The 25,665-nt window shown below is 38.7% G+C and overlaps 1 protein-coding gene across 1 annotated transcript in view; it reads left to right on the forward strand.

Moving 5' to 3' along the window:
• Positions 1-9,784: 9,784 nt before the first annotated feature.
• The window catches only part of VAMP7 (vesicle associated membrane protein 7), a 99,590-nt gene continuing 83,709 nt past the window's right edge, over positions 9,785-25,665 (forward strand). The window contains exons 1-2 of the mRNA XM_003802745.1: positions 9,785-9,952; positions 17,026-17,180. Of these exons, the coding sequence (XP_003802793.1) occupies positions 17,035-17,180 (146 nt within the window). The 5' untranslated portion in view covers positions 9,785-9,952; positions 17,026-17,034. The remainder of the gene's footprint in view (positions 9,953-17,025; positions 17,181-25,665) is intronic.

The raw sequence follows: 25,665 nt of genomic DNA on the forward strand, positions 1-25,665 counted from the left end.
TTTTAAATTAATAGATGCTGACCCATCTCCTTCTGCCTCACTCTGCCTCGTCCTTTCCCAAGCCATCAAAGACCTGTTGCCCTGGCCCATTCCCCCAGAGCAAGTAAATCCTTAGGTTTGGGATACTAAACCCCCCTCAAATTGCCTCATGCTCTCCAGTTCTTGTTAAACTAAAAGACCCCTCTGTCTTTACTTATTAACGTCAATATCCACTTCCCCAATCTAGTCTCCTAGGACTTCAGTGTATTATATGAGATCTCCTAAAAAGAGAATTCTTAAGACCCACCCACTCACCATACAATACTCCCACATTAGCAATTAAAAAACCTAATGGAACCTATCACTTAGTACAAGATCTGAGACTCATCAACTCTGGAATCGTTCCTATACACCCAGTAGTCACTAATCCATACACCCTCCTGTCAACCATCTCACCTCAAACCACTTATTTCTCCATATTAGGCCTCAAAGATGCCTCCTTCTCTATTCCCTTACACCCTGATTGCCAGGACCTATTTGCCTTTACATGGACTAACCCTACTTCTCAAACTTCTTCCCAACTTACTTGGACTGTACTCCCTCAGGGGGGATTTTGTGACAGCCCTCACTTATTTGGCCAGACATTATCACAAGACCTCCAGTCTTTTGATTCCTTTCCTTCAACTTTAATTCACTATGTCTATGACCTCCTGCTCTGTAGTCCCACCTTACTTGATTCTAAGCAAAACACCTGTTCTCTCCTGAATTTCCTTGCAGATAAGGGATATTGGGTCTCTCCTTCAAAGAGTCAATTATTCCAACAGGAAATCACTTACTTTGGTGTCCTTTTATCCCCAGGCTTCAAAGCTATTACCATAGATAGAAAAAGCCTTATTCGTGACTTTCCCCTACCTACCACAAAACAAGAACTCCTCTCCTTTTTAGGATTAGCTGGATACCACAGAGCATGGATTCCCAACTTTTCTCTCCTAGTGGCTCCTTTGTATAATGCTACTCAAGGTGACCCTCGTGAGCCTCTCCTAACTTCCATTTCCACTTCTTTTAAATCTCTACAGCATGCTTTATTAGAAGCTCCAGCCCTCCACTTTCCTGATCTTTCTTGCCACTTCCTCTTAAATGTCACAGAAAACTGTGGATTTGCTCTTGGTGTGCTTGGACTTCAGCTAGGTCCCACCTTTGCTCCAGTTGCTTATCTCTCAAAATGATTAGATCACACTGTTTGAGGTTGGCCTCTAGTCTCAATGCTTTGGCAGCTGCAGTTACTCTAATACAAGAATTGAAGAAACTCACTTTTGGTTCCCCTACTATTGTCCTGTCCCCTCATTCTCTGTGTCAGGGGTCTTCAAACTTTTTAAACAGGGGGCCAGTTCACTGTCCCTCAGACCATTGGAGGGCTGGACTGTGGGCCCCCAGGACAAGTCAGCTGCTAAGCAGGACAGGCAGCAGCAGCAAAAACACCCGGCAGGCCAGATAAATGTCCTCAGCGGGCTGCATGTGGTCCGAGGGCCATAGTTTGAGTATGCCTGCTCTATCTGATCTTTTAGCATACAAAAGTCTTCAAACCCTACCACCGTGCTACATTCTTAACCTTCAGACCTCTCTCTTATCTGACCCATCATTATCTTTTAACACTTGTCCCACACTAAATCCCACATCCCTCTTGCCTACTCCCTCTAACTTGTCACCCACTCACGATTGCCTTCAAACACTAAACATTCTTCTCCCTTATCTATCCAACATACCACTATCAGCAACTACTTTTCCACACCCTTGGACATACTTCTAAATTACCTAAGGCTATAGACATTGTCCATTACTGTTCACATCAATCCCTCCACCCTTACACCCTAACTAAATCTTAAATTAACCTATAATTCCATCTTACAAACATACTCTCTTTTAAAACATGACCCTAAATATAAGCTGAACTACTGAACTGAATTAAGTCTTCAAGGTCTCTTACACTCTAAACTTCAAGCCATCCCAGTCATAATTCCTACATCTCTTAATTTAACAACTTGCACACACAAAACTAAACCTTTTGCGCCCTCACTCAACCAAATCATCTAGTCGTACCCTCTTTGCTTCAACTTTACCAACACCACTCCCTTATCGGGTCTAAACTCATCAAAGTGCTCTAATATAATCACTTTCCCTTCCAAGCTAAAAAAAGAAGTTACACAGAAAGTGCCATCCTTCCTTCCAGTTTCTCTGTGGAAAAAAATTATACCAAATCCCCTCTGTCCACATTCAAAGTCTCTGTTCTGTAATTATGTTGCTACTTAATTTTAAAATTATTGCAGGAGATAAACCTGTTCCAGTACCTCCTCTTTCTCTCTATCCAACAACCCATATGAAATGGGCCACCCAAGTTGCCATACTTCCCTTACTGACAACAGTGGATATCAGGGCTGACATATACACAAGAAGAAGCCTCAAACTCCAAAAAACAACATAAATCAAAATCATCAAACTTCTCCTCTTAGTTCACTCACAACCCACTCTAGGTTGCACTTTCCTCACACCTATAGTTGTCATCTTTGGGCCAGTGGCTGTGGCTCCATACATAACTTGTTTTATTCAAACTCAACTCTCAAAGTTATCCTAATAGGTAACTACTCAACTGGTGCTTCAAACCTACACCCCAGATACAGCTCCCAACCTACAAGAAAAAGAAACTGTTCTTTGTGAATGGGCTACACTCTACTCCAGGCCACAACACCTTCCTGAACACCACTTCTAAACAGCCACCATTAAAAGGGCAGTCTGAGAGCAAAACTTACATCCTCCCAGTGAAGAAAAAAAAATCATAATTGTCCTCTAGTTGGCCAATTAAAACCACGTGCCCCTCCCAGCAGGAAAAAGCTACAGAAGAGAGAACTGAAGTCCTCTATCCCAAGGCCAACCCCCTATTTTTAACATATCTAGAAGGAAGGAATGTTAGGTAATTGCTCCAGAAAAGCCCCTTCTCCAGAATGCCCTTTCCTGCTTTCTCTTAAAGGTACAGCTCCTTTCTAAGCACAGGGAGTTGCCCTCTGAACATCAGGGAGTGGCCTGCTTACCTTATCTCCCTATGCCAATTACCCTCTACCGGCCCCCTAATGGCTCTTCCCGCTGGAGCAGTAACTCCTTATTGGCTATCCCACCACCCTGTCACCATTCTGAGACTTCTGTATGTAAGAGTACGCTTATCTTTGCTGTCTCTCTCTTCTCCTCCGCTCTCTTTCCTCCTCTCTCCTCCTCCTTCTCCTCTTTGCTCTCCTCTTTTCTCTCCCCTTTTCTCTCCTCCTTGGTGCTGCTCTGCAGCCTCCCTCCCCCACCAATAAAGACCTTTTGTACAAGCCTTGGTGGTCTGTCAGGTCTCTGCCTGTTGAGTGCCGCCCTTTCAGATATGGTGGGGAGAGAAAGGGCCCACTATGCAGCTGTTCTAGAATCCCAGATCCGTAGCCTTAAGTCACTCTAGGCGACTTAGAGAAATTCCATTGGGCCTTACTGTATTAGACTGTGCGGATGCACTCCTAAGTGATTTTTCCCCATTATTTTAACCACAGTCTCCTTTCTTTCAGAGAAGTTATCTGTGTGAATCTCGAGTGGGGTGAGGAAGAGACAAGAGAAAACCAAAGCCAACCTAGTCTAGTTGACTGTTACATCCCCTTGAAGGTCCCCTTGCCACTTGAAGAAGGTCACAACATTAGTCTGCTTCCCATTGCTTTACTGAACCTGGGCTACCCTAACCACTTTGTATTCAGGGGATACTTTCAGTATTTAAAGGGAACTGCCCTCAAGTCCATGCCCTGCAGGAGTGAAGAGAACAACAGGGTGGGCACCCTGCCCAATCCCTCCAGCTTACCCTTCATAGAGTGGCTATCGTTACTCAGTCCCTGCTTCCGTGTCTGTGCTGCTTCCAGCTCTGAGGCCCCTGGAACATTTCTTTTTTCTTTCTTTCTTTTCTTTTCTTTTTTTTTTTTTTTTGAGGCAGAGTCTCACTATGTCACCCTTGGTACAGTACTGTGGTGTCACAGCTCAAAGCAACCTCAAACTCTTGGGCTTAAGTGATTCTCTTGCCTCAGCCTCCCAAGTAGCTGGGAATACAGGCACCTGGCTATTTGTTGTTGTTGTTGTTATTGTTGTTTAGCAGGCCTGGACTGGGTTCGAACAGCCAGGTCAGGTATCTGGCTGGCTCCCTAGTTGCTGAGCTACAGATGCCAAGCCACCCTGGAGCATTTCTGTAGAGGTCCTTGGTTTGTATATTTTGAAATATTTTGACCCTTGCCAGCATTTGCTCTCTGTCTTCCAACCTTTTTGCTAAGGAATGTGTCCTTGCTTTCTTCCTCAGATCCTGGCGTCTATGTAATAAATGTGTGCTATCTAGACCATGCAGTAGACAAGCCAGGAACAGAAATGGAAGAGGAGAGTGAAATCAAACACATTATGTATCCATTTAGGACTATTCGCTCCCATCAACCAACTCTGCCCATTTACCTTTGTATTCCCTCTTCCCTCTTAAGGAGCCTCTGTAAATAGCTCTGAGAGGGGTGGAGTGGGAAAACCAAGACTGTGGGAGGCAAACTCCAGGCCCCTTTCAGTACCTGTGCTATAATGGCTTGAAACCTGTTTTCTTATCAGGAAAACAAATATGTTGATAATAATTACTTCACACAATTACTGCAATGATTAAATGCAAGAATAGCTATCTACCTTATAATACTGCTTCATAACGAAGAGCATTACCCTTGTCATCAGTATGCTTTTTTTTTTTTGAGTCAGAGTCTCAGTCTCCCTGGGTAGAGTGTGGTGGCATCACAGCTCACAGGAACCTCAAACTCTTGGGCTTAAGCAATCCTCTTGCCTCATCCTCCCATGTAGCTGGGACTATAGGTGCCTGCCACAATGACTGGCTATGTTTTAAAGATGAGGCCTCCCTCTGGCTCAGGCTGGTCTCGAACTCGTGAGCTCAGGCAACCTGCCTGCCTCTGCCTCCCAGAGTGCTAGGATTACAGGCATGAGTGACCATGCCTGGCCATTAGTATGCATTATAAAACTATAATGGAGCACAAGTTCTGTGCTACCTTGAGGAGATAAGATTGGTGAACAAGAGTAATAAGATTCTTGCCCATATGGAATTTATATTTTAACAAGATAGATGATAAGCAAGTAAACAACAAAAAATATTTTGATCATTATAATTTTGTAAAGAAAATAAAACCAGAAAATTCACAGTTAACATGTGGCAAAGTGGCTAAAGAGAAACCAGCAGTCAGGAAAAATTCATCTTGTAAACCAGAACTTGAATGACAAGAAAGACATGCATGGGGATTTGGAGGTTTTGCATTAAATACAGCATAAATAGCTGATGCAACAACTCAAAAGGTGAGAACATGCTTGGCTTGTTCCAAGGTGGAAATCGCCATCTTGCTATATGAGGATGACTTGGAGACATATTTCTGACTCTGCACATGTAGTGATAACTTATATGGGCTTCTCCATTCTCATCAAGAAAGGGTCGGAGGGCATTGCCCATAACTGTCAGTAGGGTGCCAGCCACATACACTGAGGCTGGCAGGTTCAAACCCTGCCCGTGCCAGCTAAAACAACAATGACAACTGCAACAGAAAAAAGTAGCCAGATGTTGTAGTGGGTGCCTGTCCCAGCTACTTGGGAGGCTGAGGCAAGAGAATCACTTAAGCCTGAGAGTTTGAGGTTGCTGTGAGCTGAGACGCCATGACACTCTACCGAGGATGACATAGTGAGATTCTGGCTCAAAAAAAAAAAAAAAGAGTTGGAGAATGGGGAAGATTTGGCAATGTATTTCAGCTGTTTTCTTATTATAAAAGTGTTGGCAAAGATGACTGTATGTACAAAGAAATATTTCCAGCCCCTTCCACCAATAAATAATTTGCTCAATGCCAAATGCTTTTTAGTCAGAATCCTTAACAACTAACTAGAAATGAACCAAGGTGGAAAAAATCTAACGGCAATCCTTTTTCATGGGAGCACTAGTTTTGTGCTTTGCATTTCTATATGGCTCTTTCCTTGGATTCTTTACATCAAATTAAAGAAGAGAGCCAACAGATGGGATATATCTTGACTATGTCCTTAAAACTTTGAATTGAAAGTGTTCTTAATTTTCCATCACAATTTTAAGGGAAGATACTCTCAAAACAGTGCTTTCCCTCAATTTCACCATTTTTAAGTCTTAAACCTAATTACTCAATATCTGATAGTGGCAGTGTCTACCTCAAAGTCATTAGTATCATTTATTTTTTGATTTGGTCATTAAATTAAAATTAGCCTTTCCTGTGAAAGTTGACATTACCTAACTTAAGAAAATGAATTGCCTTCCTGAGCTTTCCTTTAGTCTTTTCCTATTTAGAATGTTCATTTTCTGTGCAGCAGGCCTTTTCTGTTACACTCCATGTAAAGTGTTAGTTATAGTGTTAAATCCTGTAAGCTCTCAATTTCTTGAGAGCTAGAAGTTGGTGGATAAGAAAGAAAATCCAAACAGTAAAATGGTGTCAGAATTTGCTATTTCCTTGTATTTCATGTCTCTTAAAAATTAGGAAAAGATAAAAAGACAAGCAGCCAAGGGAGGTGAAATTGATAACAGAATGACAAAATAAAACAATTAAATAATTTTCCCAAATCAGAACATGTATTTTTACATCTGGATACTCATTTGTTTTTAGAAAAGACTAATGAAATTGCTCTCAAGATGGGAGTTGATGTCAAGTCTTAATGGCTGGTGACAACAGCATTGTCACAAGATCATGTCCCTTCACCTAAAAGGTCAAGCATCTACAATAACTCTGTTTTCTGAAGATTTTCTTGAAAATTGGAGGACAAATCTGAATTAGGTGCATGGATGGGGCATATCTAACGCATGGACCTCTGTAATCTGTGTCCAAGCCAGAAGTGCACTCTGATAGAAGAATATTGTCCTGGAGAATAAATAAATATGTAAAGACAGATGGGTCATCAGCCTTCCTTTGCTAGAGTGCTGAGAGAAACAAATCCCTTTACATACACAATTATGTGTATATGAAATTAACAAAAAGGCATTGATATCTGATGGGTTGTTTGGGGAATGACTCCTTCAACAAGAGAGAAAAATGGCTGACCAGAATATGAACACCCTGTTACTGATAGTGTACACAGTTACTGAAGTTTTAATTTAAACAAGTGTGCAACCTTTATAAAAAATGTTTTTGGCCTGCCAGAACCACAGCTACCTGCAGCCAGTAGACTTAGATATAAAAAATAATCCAAATTTGAATGCTGGAAGTTTTTGCACATTATGAGAAGTATTGCTCCAATCACAGATTTAAAATAAATGGCATATTCTTGTGGTAATGAGAAATCTAACTGCTGTGTGGCAACCAGATAGCTCAGTAGTAATTCACAACTGCTTTGCAAAAGCTAGTATTAGAACCACTGATGGCTCTGATGAAGAGAGGAGGATACAGGATGACTCTTCATGGCCATGACCTGCAAAGGGAAACAAACTGTCCCACATTCAAGTGTTGTTTATTTTGTAGATATTGATAATGTGTTAGATCCACTGCTGATTTTGAATTTCAAATAAGGACAACAATCCTTGTTATAGGTATGTTTTTAGCATAGAAGAACAGAAAGAAAAGTTTCCCAGAAGAAAAGCAGCATAAACAGCACTGGTGATCAGTGATATGCTGCAATAACATGAATTATTTTTATTAGAAAGAAATAGAATATTTCTAATATAGAAATACTTCTATATATTCTAATATAGAAATATAGAAATATTCCAATATATAAAAATATTTCTATATATTCTAATATAGAAATATAGAAATATTTCTAATGTAGAAATATTTGTAAGCCACAAAATAACATGTCAGGATTCAATCCTACTAAGCAGAACATGACTAGAGTTTTGTATGGTAAGTGTTTTTGTTTGTTTGTTTGTTTACCTCAACAGACATTTCTGGAGCACCTAGTACAGGAAAGCTGGTTTTTAATCAAGGCTTCATGTATTCTTAGCTTTTTAATATTTGTCAAGACCAGCAGCAGATTTCTCCTAGTCAGATCAGGTCATCTAAATTGTTAATTCTATAATTCCAGGCTTAGTAGTTATAGGAACTGAAATCGCAAGTGAGACCTTTTCTTCATAAACTCAAACTTTCTAAAATCATGGCTTACAGAGATTCCATTCTTTGATAATGTGATGAAATGGTAACAGGGGAAGCATTATGTGCAAAGTCATGAAATAAAGGACATTGTCTGTCTTGTTCACTGCTATATGTTCAGCATCTGGAACAGGCCCTGGCTCATTGCCAGCACTTAGTATACATTTGTTGAAAGAATGAATGGATGAATGAATGAATGTCTCTGCGTTAGTTAGAATTCTCCAGAGAAACAGAAGCACTAGAAACACACACACACACACACACACACACACACACACACATATACGGTTGGACAACCCTAGAAAAAGTGCTGCATACCTCATTGCTGAATATTACTATGTTCACCTTTGAAGTACTCCCCTTCTCGCCTTGGTCATCTAGCATTTAAAGATTGTCAACATTTTTCATATATATGTATGACACATACAGGGTGGCCATAAAATCTGTGTCTAATGAGAGAGAGAGAGAGAGAGAGAGAGAGAGATTTAGTATGAGGAATTGGCTTGGATAATTAAGTAGGCTGTCTCTACTTAATCACTAGTCCCACAATGTGCCATTTGCAAGGAGACCGAGGAACATAATTCACTCTGAGTTTGAAGGCCTGAGAAGTCAGGGGGAAATACTGGCGTAAATCCCAGTCCAAGTGCTGGAGAAGATGAGATGAGATGTCCCAATTCCAGTAGTGAAGCAGGGGGAAAAAAACAGAGCAGAACCCTAAGGAACACTAACATTTCAAAAGAAAACAAAGAGCTGCCACAGAGGTGGGAGGAGAATCTGGAGGGTGTAGCATGTTGGAAAGAGCTAATAAAATAAAAGGTTTCAAAAAAGAGGGGATAATCAATGTAAAATCCTTTAGAGACTAAGTGTAGTAATGGCAGAATAGGTAATGGTATCCTATTTGTTTCAGCTATACTGCTGAGAATTTGGGCTGGAGAGGTGGGAGAAAGATCACTAGCTTAATCCTGTGTGTGGTAAGAGAATTTTGGGTATGGGATTGAGAAAGGTGATTTTGGAATGTTTTAGATGAGAAAAAATTTGACAGTCTTTAAATGCTAATAATAAAGAGCAAGTCATCCACCCAAAATCCATTGAGGAGTCAAGGGACATAAGGGTTCATCAGAGAAGCCGGATTCTGAGTCAGCAAGACTGAATAGGGATGTAAGGGAACGGGGTAGATGAAAGGGAAGTAATTGTTTGTTATTATCGTTGTTGCTAAAGAATGGGAGAAAGGATTGGTGAGGGTTACAAAAAAGTTAGAAAATTTCATGGCGAACGTGGCGTGAGTTTCCGTCAGATGAATCCTAACGTGTCGGTGAAGTAAAGGCAACGTCATTACCCGCTGAGACTAAGCGGGGAAGATAAGAGGGGCAAACTTGGTCATGATTTATGTCTCTGGCTCAATTCGGGTAGATTCTTTTTGCAGCTCTGCATCTTCTTGTCTTCCCGGGCTACTGCATGGTGTTTGACATTAACAGCCTGTTACACTCAGAGATACTCCAGTCACTCCAGTCGGAACTACCACTCCCGGAATGCAGTACGGCTCCTGGGTTAGTGTGTTTGATGGCAGGGGGGCGGGGAGGAGACTTTAAATGTGATAGGCCCTGCCTCAACGCCTGCTCACCATTGGAGGAGCGCTCACACTCCCAGGAGGCCACGCGTAGGCGGGGCGCTTTACACGGAAGTCAGCAGCGTCGGGTCCCATCTTCCCCGGGAGCCGGCAGTTGGCGACCCCGCGCTGACTCACTACCCTGGGTTCACAGCCTGCGCGCCCTTAGAGGGTACCTGGACAGGTAAACGGAGCCGGATACACTCTGCTGAAGGCAGGAAGACAACGGTGGAGGGAGGGCGGAGGTATCGACAGGAAGGTGCTAGGGTGGAGCGAGGAAGCAGTGTAATGGTGACTTTTGCTTCTCTGGTGTGTACAGTTCGAATTGTCCGACAGGTCCAGCTTTGGCTAAGTGCGTTTTATGCTGCCGAAAAGGCCTCTAGTTAAACAATGTCAGAATGCGTCACTTAAGTTCTCATTACAAAAAGGAAAAAAATGATAACTTTTCCTCAGTTTGCATTCTGCAAGACCTTTCTGTGGCTTTTGAATCTTTTGAGATCGACTGAGTCTCCTAAAAAACTCTACATCCTTGTTCGATGACGTAACTTTCTGCTTCACCATCTGCTTCATGTTCCTTCATGGATTCCTAGCCCCCTGTTCGCCCTACCGCCACCGCCCAGTATTGACATTGTGCCTCTTCCTTAATTAGAAACTGTCTTCACCCAGACCTGTTTCCTCAGCTTCAGAACTGTCTGTTACTGTTACTTTTTATTACTAGCCAATGTTTATCAAACTCTGACAATGCTAGACTCTTTGGTAAATGCTTTACATATCCCTCTCCCATAACTCCTACAAACAATTAAGTCCTTTTAATTCTGTCATATTAATTGTTCTCAACTACCTGTGTACCCCCTTCTCACACCCTTGATCCCAGAGGATGCTGTCATGTTTGGAGTATTCTTTCCCTTTTCAATACCTGTGGTAGAGAGCAGATCCATTCATATATTTAACAGATATTTATTTAACAGCTAACACATGCTAGACACCCTTCTAAGTGCAGGGGATATAGCTGTAGAGAAGACATAAGAGGCTGCTACTCTTACAAACTTATATATTTGGGGAGGGTGCAAACAAGAATAATCAAGATAATGTTATATGTTGGTTAATGCAAAATAAAACGGGGTTGACTTGACAGGTTAGGATCCTGTTCTGATAAAGTCAAAAGGATTGAGCTGAGTGGGTCTCAGAGCACTGCCCCCCCCCCCAATATTTGTAGTACCAACAAGAATTATCTTGATCTGAAACTGGACTTTTCATAAACACCTCTTCTTTCCCCTTGTTATAGCAATTTTTATTCATCATTCTTCTGTTTCCTTTAAGGTTATTGCATCAGAATTAATGGTTTATTTGTCATTGGCTTATTTTCTTCTCTAAGATTCAGACAGGAGAGTTGTGGATTGAATTACTATCTGCTCAGCTCAACTGGCTTATCTTACTGAGAAAAACAGTTTGATAGTGAAAATATTCTTACTATGTCATACTGAATATATAATTATAGTATATGTAAAACCAAAATATGCTCACTGTGTACTTGTTTATTCAACAAATATTGAAGGAATATTACATGCCAGGCTTTATGCTGAGCACTGGGGAAATAGAGTATAATAGGCACTGACCTCTCTTCCAAGGAGAAAGAATCCTGACAGTATTCTGAGAAGACTGCTGAGGGCATACATAGGCTGACATGTACATTTCTTTCTTTTCTTCCTCCAAGATGAGAAAATGGTAAAACTTTAAGAAATCCTCTGAACAGTTGTGAACATTTTGGCATTATTCACTCTTTATACTTTATTGCATTTGTTTTTAATCTGTCTTCCCAACTGTACTATGGCTCCATTAAATAGAGGAGTCCTTTCTTCAACTTTATACCTCCAGTGTCTAGTTTGGTTATTATATAGTAAGCCCTCAATATGTATGTGTTGAACTATAATAGACTCTCTGTTTGATCAAATTCAAATGACTTAATGTATACAAGGCCCTTCTTTATGTAAGGCCATAGCCCTATTCCTAAGCTTTCTCATTCACCAGATCTGGACCATTCCATTTTATCAGGCTAGTTTATTTACCTTTCTTAGCTTCTCACCTCTTTTTCTTCCTTGTTCTATAAGTTTCTTCTAAAATGAGTTCCCATCTCTTTCCTGAGCATCTTGTACACCCTGCCTTTAATTTAATGGACCAATTAATTTAATAGTATGCTCATGATGTAATGAAGGAAAAAAATTTAGTTTTCATTGTATATTTTCTATGAAAAATTCTGTTATGAAGTCTTGCAAGAATTAACACAATACAGCTCCTTACAATAATATAAATAATGATACAGAATGATTTCTTTTGATTTTTCACTGACTATTATCATGTGCTATGTGGTGAATTAATCCTCCCACTTATTTATTTGAATGTTTATACTACCTTTGTTCATATAGCACGTTATGGTATCATTTGGTTTCCACTTGGTACAAACATCTTTGAGTATTATTGTCTCCTTAGTTTGGGATAATTTATGTGTTAATGTTATTCTGTCACATTGTCATTTTCAGAATGTCAGAATTCTCTGTTCTTAAAGTGTTATTCCATACAGGTATCTTTCAATTGTAAATCATGACTACAAAAAAAAAAAAAAAAAAAAAAACACCGTCTTTATAGATCATTAAAAACAGACAGGAGTACAAGAGTGCTTAAGTAATGACTATCATGATTTTGGGACGTGCCAACCTAACATCAGCCAGATAACTTCTAAGACACTGACAAATAAACATGATCATTTTAGGGGCGTTCTTGACACCTGTGCCTTCATAGACATGAATGAAAGTGCAATACTGAATTGTGTGCCATTGCCCATTTATAAGATACACATGTAGATGATCCAGAATATTCTTATACATTTTTGGTGTTATCAAAATAAAAATACAGAATTCAAATATTTCTCAGAACACTTGGATTTGAGTGTGAGAAACACTGAATTGACCTTTCATCCTACTCAGTTTCCCGAAACTATCTTTAACCTCTACTTGAAGATGGTTCCACTGAGGAGGAACATTTTCATCATTGCTGGTCTGTTTTATTACCAAATTGTTTTATGCAAGCAGCCCTTACTTACAAAGGGGCATATTCCAAACTTTCCTTTATAAGCTTATTTGAAACTCTGGGTGCATCTTCCTCTATAAATAGTGCTATCCATGACAATTTAGGTTGTTATGACAACCAGTAGTACTTTTAATTTAGTGGGTTTCAAGATCTTCCCCACAATTTATAATCATTCCTCTATCAAAAAAAATGCGTCTAGAATTCTCATTTGGATTCCCCCATAGCATATCTTTTTTTGGAATTCCAGCAACTGGAACAAAAATATTCTTTCCTTAGAACCTTAACACAGTTGGAGACAGGCTTTTCTCACTCCAAGCTGTTGTAATTTACCTTTCTTGCCCATACCTCTAACGGCAGGCCTCAAATATCAGTGACAAAAAAGATGAGATAGACATTTTGAAGAGGAGAGGGAGGCAAGTTGAGGTGATTAGTATATGGAAAAGGAAAAGTAGTATTGATTTGGAAAGAATGGTGAGTTCTAAAATGGAGGTTTGCATTGCTTTCCAGCCTTTGGCCAAAGTCAGGTTTATTATCTGTTCTTATCAGTTTAAAATGGTGGTTTGTTGTGAGTCAATTGTTTTCTCCAAAGAGCTGTGTTGAACACCTAATCCTTGATGCCAGTGAATGGGACCTTTAGAAATAGGGTCTTTGTAGATGTAATTGAAGTATAATTTAAAATGAGGTCATACTAGAGTAGAGTGAACTTTTGATCCAATATAACTGGCATCCTCATAAGAAGAAAAGAGACACAGAAATAATGTTATGTGACTTAAAAGACAAAGGTTGAAATGCTATGGCTCCAAGCCAAAGAACACCCAAAGATTATGAGCAAACTACCATAAGCTAGAAAGTAACAAGGAAGAATTCTCTCCTCCAGGTTTCAGGTGGAGCAGGGCTCTGCCCACATCTTGTTTTTAGATTTCTGGTCTTCAGAATGGAGACAGGAAAGTTCTGTTGTTTTAAGCCGCCTAGTTTTGAATACTTTACTCTGGCAGCCATGGAAAACTAACATGGGATTTATGTAGGAATGAAGTAGAATTGAGATGATGACTCTTGGGAATAAGTGGGGAGTGAATATGAGAACAGAGAGGAACAGTGTGGAATCAGGGCTTTCCTTTATATTGCATTATCTTTTTTCCCTTCTCTATGGCTTATCCTTTTATTTTCTTCCTGATTATTATCTTTATATAGAAGTTTATGTCTTAAATACTGGCATTCACTTACTGCTAATAATTAGCAGAGGCAGGTTTTCTGACTTCAGATGCAGTGTTCTTTCTACTGCAGTTGTTTCTATTATCCCAGTACTCATCATGACATTACAAATCTTATTGCAAGAGAGTTACAGTGGGGGCAAGTGAGACTTTGATTGTAGGCAGCATTTTTAGTAGTGCAGAAGAGAGGAAAGAATTCCTAGTAGCGACATCTGGGAGGATAATAAAGTTTCTGTTTCTGCATACCCAGTGTTTAATAGACATATTTTACTTGGGGACTCCTTTTATTGGAAAAAACACTGTTTCTGTATAACTTAGAGGCAGTGTTCCTAGTTATACTCTGAATAATGTACTCCCTGTTCCAGGTGACTATACTTCATGTAAATTTGAAAAATTTGAAAACTACTGTCATAAACCTTTTAAGTCTTCTCTTTGATGTTAAATATTTCTAGCTCCTCCAGCCATTCTTTAGGTGACAACTGTCTCTCAGCCATACTGTCTCCTTTTGTCTAATCTGAAAATATTATACCCAGAATTGAATTTATTATTCCACATGTGTTCTAACCAGCACAGGGTATAATGGCAATAGTACTTAACAAGATCAGAACACCCTATTTCTTAATATAATTTTAGATTATGTAAGAATTTTAAGCAGCATCTCATGTTGTTGGTTTATAAAGATCTTATGGTCCACTAAAACACTAGATCTTTTTGTATTAGTTGTTGCCAAGTTCAATTTTCTTGAAGCTGCTCAGAGACTTAGGCTGATACTTTTTCATATCTCTGTCTCAGAGACCAGATGATTTCTTATCTCTGTTTCTCTTTGTGTATTGGTTACCCTTCACCTTCTATCTTTTTCAGCCTAAGCCTTCTTTGTTATAAAACTTCATTGACTGTTTTATAGTCTTCATTGTCTGCATGAGTAAAGACAGTTAGGAGCTGATACTTGTCCTTCATGAGGCTAATTTCCCTTTGGCATCTGGGCCACCATACTTTCCTAGCTTTTTTCACTTTCATAGTTGGTGCTCCTCACTCTTTGGGGGTCTTTATTTATCTACCTTTCTGTCAACTGTTGGTTGTGCTTTGGGTTTTATCTTTGGTACTATTCTGTTTTTCTTTATGCAGTATATCTTTAGCATATAATCATGTTTAAAATAGAAGGTCTAGATGAGTTCACCTGGGAGTAAGAGAGCATAGAATCAATGTCTGAGGAAAATCAGCAGTTAGAGATCAGGAAGAAGAGGAAGAATGAGCAAGAAGAAAGAACAGCCAGAGATGTAGAAGTGTTTCAAAATGGAGGGTTGGTCACTGGAGTTGACTGTTACTGAGAGATTGAGTAAGGTAAGAATAGAGAAATTACCACTGTATTTTGCAATGTAGAGGCTTTTGATGATGACATGGTTTTGTGGAGTGTTAAGGGAAAAAACATTATATTAAGTTGAAGAGTTAAAAGGAGATAGAGAAACAGAGCTAGTGTGTAGACAATGATTTTAAGAAACAGAACAGTGTGATACATGGTCAAGGGAGGCTTTTAGTATCACAGGAGTTAAAGTCTGAGACAGTGATATGGAAACTATAACTTGCTACATATGTGTAATAATTCCGGAAAGAAGATGGCTGAGGACATGACCCTGGGTAGCAACCTCATTCACAGAGAATAAAGCCAAGACTCTGAGAAGGGTTCACCTCCAGAAACAGATGAGCCTTCTGCTCTGTGTGTTTTCTTCAGTTCTGGGATTCCAATAAAGGGTCAGCAAATTTCCTGATCTCATTAACTTTATAGTCTGGTGCCATGTTTCAGAAAGTATGATTGTGCCAATAACCTGCATCCATACAGGCTTGTTTTAAATACAGATTTCAGGACCCCACCTCAGGCCTACAGAATCAGAATTTTAGGGGATGATGCCAACCAAGCATTTACATTTTTAGCAAGTAACTCTTACTCTGCCACCTAAAATGATTCATATTCTCACTATAATTTGAGAACCACCGGTATGTGGAGTAAAACTGAATGTATTAACCAATAACATTAAGTTTAGCAGTTAATTGAAGACTAATAAGGCATTTTGCTCATCTCTTATAAGTTTATTCTGTTGAGAGAAACTGGACTGCTGTGTGGAGAGGAAGCACATATTCATAGCCAAACATAAGGGAAATAATCTTAAATTGTTTTAGTAATGGTTTGTTTCTAAAGGGTCTTACCATAATTTTTAAAACTCTCCCTATCTTGTGGAAGGTTTAGGTTATTTTCACTTTCTTTCTATTATGTATAAAGCCTTAATACTAGAGGCAGTATACAATAAAGGGATAAGAATATGGATTCTAGAACCATACTGCCTGGGTTTAAATAGCAGATCTGTCAGTAGTTCTGTAATTTTGGGCAAAGTAAAGTCATCTGTAATACAAGTGTCATAATAGTGTGTAATCTCATTGAGTTGTGAGGAGTAAATGAATTAATAATTACAAAGTACTTAAAGGGTGCATGATATATAGTAAACAAATATAATAGACATGTTAAATATCAGCTATTATTATTGTTAATGATTATCTTTGTGAATCTAGAGTCTTAACTTCTGTTGAACTATTTTCCTAGGATAAATTTTCGAGGTGGCATTAAAGACTGAGGACTTCTATATGTCCCTTTGCTATCTGTAGTTATTGCTTTTCAAAATGTGATATCAGTTAGTGCTGTATAATTTGCAAATGCAATATATTTATCAATGGTGTGTGTGTATGTATCCTGGGTATCTCTTTATATGTACGCATATCATCATAGCTTAGGTTATAAGCTTGTAGAAAACTGTGACCTTCTTGTTAAGCCTGTTATTAAGTATGTTGTTAAGTTCCATGTTACAGTGCCTTGTTCGATACCGCAGGTAGATGTTGATAAAATGATAGTTACTTTTGGATGATCATATCAAAGAAATATTCTAAATCTGTGTCTTTTTTTTCCTTTTATTAGATTGAAGCCATGGCCATTCTTTTTGCTGTTGTTGCCAGGGGGACCACTATCCTTGCCAAACATGCTTGGTGTGGAGGAAACTTCCTGGAGGTGACAGAGCAGATTCTGGCTAAGATACCTTCTGAGAATAACAAACTAACATACTCACATGGCAAGTGAGTTCTGCTTTGCATGTGGTAGGGGGTGAAAGAAGGGCATTCTATTATTATAGTTAGAGTAGTAGAAAACTAGAAAACAAGCTTCTAGGTAGATAATTTAAATAATCTGACAGAATGGTAACATTCACCAGCCCTGAAAATGTCTGGTTTCATTACTTATAAATTTAACTTGTAATTATTTTAGTCTGTCATTGAAATGATATTATTTTGAAGAAAGGCAAAGAGATGTTAAATATAAAAATTACTTAGCTCTGGAGCTTTAGGATATGTAAAATGATATAGATAATATAAATAATAGTCCTTTGTTCATTCTTTCAGTAAATATTTACTAAGCACTTATCTATTGCCAGACATTTTGCTAAGTGCTGAGCATATAAAAGAAATACAGTATTTGCCCTCATAGAGATTATAGTTTAATGAGAGAGACTGTCAAATCTATAGATATTTATATGTGTAGTAGGGGGTGGGAGGTAGTGGGTACAGGGATGGCATTCCAAGTAGAAGGAATAGCAGGTAGGGAAGTATGGTGGAATGAGATCATAGGACATATTTGGGGAACTACAGGTTGTTCTCTGGATAGTGCCCAGGATAGTGATGATAAAGCTAGAGAGATGGATAGAAGAAAAGTCATATAGGATCTGATAAACATGTTAAGAGATTGAACTTTACCCTGTGGATAGTGGGAAGGCATTGAAGGTTTTCAGCCAGAGTATGATGTGGTGAGGTTTTGCTTTCAAAATATTACTCTGGTGGCTGATTATAAAGGGCATAGATGGGAAATCTTAATAATCAGATAAAAAATACTTCAACCTTTCTGATCAGTATGTGAAAATCTCTTGTTACATAAGCCATCTTATTCCCTTAGTTCTTATCTCAGAATAAGGTACTTATTTCTTTCTGGAGCTAACATGTTATACAATTTAGGGTCTAGTCTAAGCTCTTATGAGAAAGACCCCAAAATACAGTGTTAAATTAAATGAGATAGTCTAGAGGTGAGTGGTTTGGGGATTTGGCGGTGGCTCTGCCATTATCAATTAGAGCTTCCCCTCTCTTTCTAAGGCAGCCTCTTTAGTTCTTATTACATCCCAGTGCTTGACCAGAAGTGGTCTGATGTTTTATTGTTTATTATAAGCAGAACTTTCTGCTTATATTTTATTATTTGCTATGTAGTCATGTAGATAACCTAGCTAGAAGGGAGGCCAGGTCATCTCTGGCTATGTACTCAGAACTCTGTTACTCTGGAGGAAGTTGTAGTGTATCAAGGGATCATTTTTAGTCTTTCATTCAACTCTTCTGGCCATCCAAATACCTGGAATAAACTATTTTTCACAAACATAGAATATGTCTCTTCTTTGAAGAATGTAGCTCCAAAAACCTGTCTTTTTTTTCTTTCTTTCTTTTTTTTTTTTTTTTTGCAGTTTTTGGCCAGGGCCGGGTTTGAACCCACCACCTCTAGTATATGGGGCTGGTGCCCTACTCCTTTGAGCCACAGGCGCTACCCCCCAAAACCTATCTTGTCACTGTGTTTAGCTCCGTGTTCAAATTGTGTGGTGAAGCGCAGGTCCAGGAGTGGGCCCTGTGGTCCACTAAAAGACAAGTCATGTTTTTCACATTTCAGACAATGGTAAAATAAAAATAGGATTACCACAGAAACTTTCCATTTGAAGAAGGGAAGAATGAAGAACATGTAGAAGTCACTGCTTCCTAGCAATAAAATGACTGCCTCACAGCAGTTTCAAAGACTCCCTGTTCTTACTGGAAAGTGTTTAGTCATTTTACCTTCTTGGAGGAACTCCCTCATCTTGTCTTCCTGACTCCTGGCTTTGTTCTCCAGGAGATTCTTCTTGGTCCATTGTCTTTTGTCCATATCTAAAATGGATGTTAGAGAGTGTGTCATCTTTGGTAACTATACAAGTCTTATAGAATGCTTCCTGCCAGTATAGGTTTGGGGGCCCAGAGGATGCTTTAGGGGTTAAATAATCCAAGCCTCTTGTGATTATAGCTTTATAATTTCTTAAAAAATGTTTTAGGTTTATTAATATGTATGTTTCTGGTCAGTTCCCTGGAAAATGCTCAAGGAAAATATTTGCAATCCTTTTAGAAGCAAGGCTAAGATGTGGGACATATATCTTCTACTCACATGTTATGAACCATGAACTTAGTCATGTAGCAATATCTATCTACAAGAGAGGCTATAATATGTAATTCATTTAAAATGTGGTTATAGTAAAAGAAGATATTATCTGACTGCCATGCTTCTGTCCTGTGTCCTAATGTAGTCCTCCCCTCTACTGTGGTGAGATTCCATCATTGAGATATTTTTTAACCCATCTGCATTGTTTTTCTCCTATAATCATTTTTCATCATTCCAATAAAAAACATTTTATTACCGTATACCAAAAGAAAAATTCCATTTTACTTCATGTTAAACACTTTTCCCCTGAAATCTGTTCTTTTGCTTTAATAGCATCACTGGCCACTCAATTGGATAACCCTAAAACTTTCAGAATCATAATAGACTTCTTCACTATATCCTTGCCATTCTCCTACAAGAAGTATTTTAATCTATTTCCTTGTCTCTACCCCAGCTGTTACAGTGTTAGTTCAGAATTTCATTATTGCTCATTTACTACATCCTCCTTCTAAGTGGTCTTTCTACTTCTGGTTGCTTCCATCTTAAATCTGTATTTCACATTCCTATGATGATACTTTCTTGCTCAAAACCCACTGCTTTTAGAATATAATCCCAACTCATCCTTCATAATTTTTTTTCTTTCTTTTGCAGTTTTTGGCTGAAGCCGGGTTTGAACCCACCACCTCCAGTTTGTGGGACTGGTGCCCTACTCCTTTGAGCCACAGGTGCCACCCCACCCTTCATAATTTTTTAATACATTCCTGACCTTTCTGTCCTTATTTCCATAAGACTCTTTGCCATTCTCTGACGTAGTTGTGTTATTTTGAGCTTTGGTAAATTTTTTCCCATGATTTTATATCTTCCGGGAATGTCATTCCCCTCCTAGGCCACCTTGTAAACATTTACTCACATAAGTTCCAAATGAAATACTTTCTTAATTTTTACTTTATCCCTCTAAAAAGGCAGTTCTGTTCATGTTCCTTCCTTTAGCATGTACTCCCTGTCCTCAGTGTCCATTTCCTTAACATGACTTGGAAGATTATTCAAGATCTGGCCCTTTTTATTTCTCTGGGCTCATTTCTTACTACTTTAGTCCTTTAGTTTTATTCTGCAGCCATACTTAGCTATTTGCAGTTCAATGTGAGAGTCCTTCTCTCTTTTTAGCCTTTTTAATAGCTGCTACCTTTTATTGGAGAATATATATATATATGTGTGTGTGTGTGTATATATATGAGAGCTGTATATATATGTATATATATGTATATATATATATAAGAGCTGTCTGGAAAGCTGCTACCTTTTATTGGAGAATATATATATATATATGTGTGTGTGTGTATATATATGAGAGCTGTATATATATATATATATGAGAGCTGTCCGGAAAGTAGCCATGTATGTCTCTGTTTTTTCATATTACATGGCTAGATACTTTCTGGGCAGCCTTTATATATCTGCTTGATTTTTTAAAAAAATCTGATTTAATGTTCCTGAGCTTAGATTTCTAGACCTCTTCTAGAAATCTGTTAAGTCAAGACTGAGTCAGGTGCCTCAGTCAGGCACACCTTTTGTGTCTACATAGTATCTAAAGTTGGTTCCTATTGTAACCATTATCACACAGTATTATAATTATAGTCTTAATTATTTGTCTCTGTCCCTGTCTATAGGCTCCCTGAAGGCAGGCATCAAACCTTGTTACCTTTTTTTTTTTTTTTTTTGTAGAGACAGAGTCTCATTTTATTGCCCTTGGTGGAGTGCTGTGACATCACAACTCACTCCAGCTCCTGGGCTTAGGTGATTCTCTTGCCTCAGCCTCGAGTAGCTGGGACTACAGACACTCACCACAACACCTGGCTATTTTTTTGTTATTGTTGCAGTTTGGCTGGGGCCAGGTTTGAACCTGCCACCCTTGGTATATGGGGCCAGCACCCTACCCACTGAGCCACAGGCGCCACCCAAACCTTTTTACCTTTTATGACCTGTGAACCAAGGAACTCCCCAGTCTGGTTTAGGAGAAACAAATTTTATGAGGAAAATAAAGACTTCCTTTTTTTTTTTTTTGGGGCGGGGCCAGGTTTGAACCTACCACCTCTGGTATATGGGGCCGCTGCCCTACTCCTTTGAGCCAAAGGCGTTGCCCAAGACTTCCATTTTGAAATGTCATGTTTAAGTTGTCTATGGTATGTCCAGTTGGATATGTCTAGTAGATGGTAGTATGTAGGCTTGAAGCTCAGAAGATAAGTAAAATCTAGATTTGAGAATCATCAGTTTATAAAGTATAGTTATATACTTTGTATATTTTCTATACAGGGTTTATAAAGTATAATTGTGGAATCTGAAAACAAGCATTAAAAACAAAACATGAGAGTGGCTCCTGCCCTCCAGAGACTGAATATGGGAAAAGCAGAGGGCTAAAGATACCAGAAAATGTCTGCATAGAGGGAAAGAGATTATGATATAAACCAAATATATTAGTCTGCTCAGGCTGCTGTAACAAAATAGAGTGAGTGGCTTAAACAACAGACATTTATTTTTCACAGCTTTGAAGACTGGGCAAGGGTTAGGGTAATTCAGTTCCTGGTGAGGGCCCTCTTCTTGGCTAGCAGATGGCTGCCTTCTAGCTAGTTCCTTACATAGTGGAGAAAGAGCTGGTGGAAAGAGTGCCTCCTCCCCTTTCCTCTTCTTTAAAGCCCCTAATCCTATCATAAGGGCCACACTTAGGATCTCATCAAACCCTGATTACCTCCCAAAGGCCTCATATCCAAATATAGTCACACTAGGGGTCAGGGATTTAACATATGAATTTTGAAGGGACACAATTCATTCCATAGCAAGAGGCAATGCTGGTATCAAGAAATCTAGTGGTATTTTCATGCTATGAAACTGACAGAGGGCTGATAACTAGAATCTACAGAGAACTCAAATTGATCAACAATAAAAGAGCAAAGAACACCATTTATAAGTGGACAAGAGACATGAACAGAAACTTCTCTGAAGATGACGGACAAATGTCCAACAAATGCATGAAAAAATGCTTATCATCCCTAATCATTAGAGAAATGCAAATCAAAACCACTCTGAGATGTTACCTAACTCCGGTGAGATGAGCCCACCTCACAAAGTCCCCAAACTGCAGATGCTGGTGTGGATGCAGAGAGAAGGGAACACTTTTGCACTGCTGGTGGGATTGCAAACTAATACAACCTCTATGGAAAGAAGTATGGAGAATCCTTAAAGAACTGAAAGTCAACCTTCCATTTGATCCCACAATTCCATTACTAGGTATCTACTCAGAAGAACAAAAATCATAAAGGACAATCAAAAACTATAAGGACATTTGCACCAGAATGTTTCTTAGAGCTCAATTCATAATTGCCAAGACGTGGAAGCAACCCAAGTGCCCATCTACCCATGAATGGATTAGCAAACTGTAGTATATGTATACCATGGAGTATTATTCAGCCATAAGAAAAGATGGAGTCTTCATATCTTTTGTGTTTACTGGGTGGCGTTGAAATACATTCTTCTTAGTAAAGTATCTCAAGAATGGGGAAAAAATTGTCCAATGTATTCAATACTAATATGAAACCAATATATAACGAACTACATGCTCACAAGAAAGAAAAAAATCACAAATATAGTTTCCCAAAGGGGAGGGAGAATGGAGGAGTTAAGGGGGAGAACAATTAGCTGGAGGAGAGAGGGCAAGTGGCAGGATCTCACCTAAGGTAAATAATGTGAGGGTATTCAGCATGCTTCCTGGGTAAAGGGCTCAACTACAACTTGAACTTTACATTAGAATTGAAAACAATGTAACCTAAACATCTGTACCTTCATATTAATTTATAATAAAAATATAAAGAAATCTAGTAGAAAAAAAACTTTCCAGAAGAATGAAGTGGCTAACAGTTATCAAATAGTTCAGAGGAGTTCCTTGGTGAAATTGGTGTGAACAGTTTCAGAGTAATAGAGAGATATTTGGCCCGAGTTTCCATACTTCCTTGTAATTTATGTCAGGCCTCTCTGTGGTCATTAATATAATTAACAGGTTTCCCCTGTCTATTCACTTGCTCAAAGTAGAAATCTGAGAGGCAAAATTTAGTTATCCTTCTGTCTTTTTCCTAGCAGCCAGTCACTAAATGGTATCTCCTATATCTCTTCTGTCTCTTCTTCATTGCCCGTACAACTTTTAGTTTATTTCCCTCATTCTTTCTTTTTTTAAATTCTTTTTTAAATCATAACTGTGTACATTAATGCATTTATGGGGTACAATGTGCTGATTTGATAAACAATGTGGAATGCTTACATCTAACTGATTAACATAACCATCTTGCTTATTTGTTGTGGCAAAAACATTTATACTTTAGTCTTAATAGTATAGAAATGTATCATTGCATTATACACATTAGGTTGGATACCCCCCAAACTCTCCTTCCTCCTGACCTCCCCCTTCCCTCTCTTTTCTCTTCCCTCTATCTTTCTGGACTGTAGTTATGTTGTACCATTCCTATGAATGTGTAGGTGATTATATACTGACTTCATAGTAGTACTGAATACATTGGATACTTTTTTTTCCATTCTTGAGATACTTTACTAAGAAGAATATGTTCCAGCTCCATCCAGGTAAACATAAAAGATGTGAAGTCTCCATCTTTTTTATGGCTGCATAGTATTCCGTGGTGTATATATACCAGAATTTGTTAATCCATTCATGGGTCGATGGACACTTGGGTTGCTTCTATGACTTGGCAATTATGAATTGGGCTACAGTAAACATTCTGGTGCAAATGTCTTTGTTGTAAAATGATTTTTGATCATCTGGGTAAATACCTAGTAGGGGGATGGCAGGATCAAATGGTAGCTCCACTTTTAGTTCCTTGAGTATTCTCCAGACTTCTTTCCAGAAAGGCTATATTAGCTTGCATTTCCACCAGCAGTGTAGAAGTGTTCCCTTCTTTCCACATCCATAACAACATCTGTAGTTTTGGGATTTTTTTATGTGGGCTAATCTTACTGGAGTTAGATGATATCTCAGAGTGGTTTTGATTTGCATTTCTCTGATGATTAAAGATGGTGAGAATTTTTCCATGTGTTTATAAGCCATTCGTCTGTCTTCTTCAGAGAAGTTTCTGTTCAAGTCTCTTGTCGACATAGAAATGGGGTTATTTGTTTTCTTATTGATTAGTTTGAGCTCTCTGTGGATTCTAGTGATCAGACCTTTGTCAGAAGCGTAACCTGCAAATATCTTTTCCCATTCTGAAGGCTTTTTGCCTTATTTACTGTGCTCTTGGCTGTGCAGAAGCTTTTTAGTTTGATCAGATCCCAGTAATATAATTTTGGTGTGGCTTCAATTGCCCGGGGGGGGGGGTCATCCTCATAAAAAATTCTCCCAGGCCAATTTGTTCAAGCGTTTTCCTTGCACTATCTTCTAATATTTTTATAGTTTCATGTCTTAAATTTAAATCTTTTATCTGGTGAGAATCAATCTCTGTTGTAGTCTCCTGTCCGGACTTCCTTTTAGCTAGTTCTCCACAGTTTAGCCAAAGCATCTTTTTTAACATGCAAATCTGATTATTATTTTCCTGGGCTAAAACCTTTTGATGCTTAGTCATTATTTTTAAGATAATGCACAGTGTGGTTTATAAAGTCTTTATCAACTGGTATTTGCTTACTTCTCCAGCTGTTCCTGTCCAGGCAGTTACCTTTCCCTCACATTGTATACCATAGTCATGTGAGCCAATTTTACTTTCCGATGTGCTCTTTTATCTCTAGGCCCTTATGCTTTCTGATTCCTCTCTGGAAAACTCTTTGCTTGCTCTTCACCTTGATGTCTCTTACTTATTCTTCAGGACTCAGATAAGATATCACTTATTTCAGGAAGTATTTTCTGTTACCTTTGGCAAATCTCCGTTATGTGCCTCTTTTATGTCCCCAGGGCATCATGTACTTTTTTTTCTCTGTTATCCCTTTTGTCACACTACATTGTAATTCCTTGCACTGTAATCCCTGTGAGGACAAGGGCTGATGGTTTTTCTTCTTCCTTTCTTTGGCATCTAGCACAGTAACTTGCTAAAAGTAGATACTGAAAAATTGTTGATAATTTGGTAGAAAAGGTGTTTGCTTTGAGATCTTAGGTAAAAGCAAGGAAGACTATATGGCTTATTAGGGTTAATCATAATTACATGTCCCTCTTAAGATGTCATCTCTTGTTTAGGCCTTAAGAGTCCTATTATTTTTTGGCAGCTATCATTTTAATGGGTAAGGCACATGCTGTTATGCTTTGTAGCTAGGGTAGAGACCTTCTTTTAATTTCTTATTTATTCCTATCAGTTTGACTTGAAAGAAGCA

This window comes from Otolemur garnettii, unplaced genomic scaffold, assembly GCF_000181295.1.
Source record: "Otolemur garnettii isolate 467f Iridium unplaced genomic scaffold, OtoGar3 scaffold00259, whole genome shotgun sequence".
In the NCBI taxonomy this organism is placed as follows: domain Eukaryota; kingdom Metazoa; phylum Chordata; class Mammalia; order Primates; family Galagidae; genus Otolemur; species Otolemur garnettii.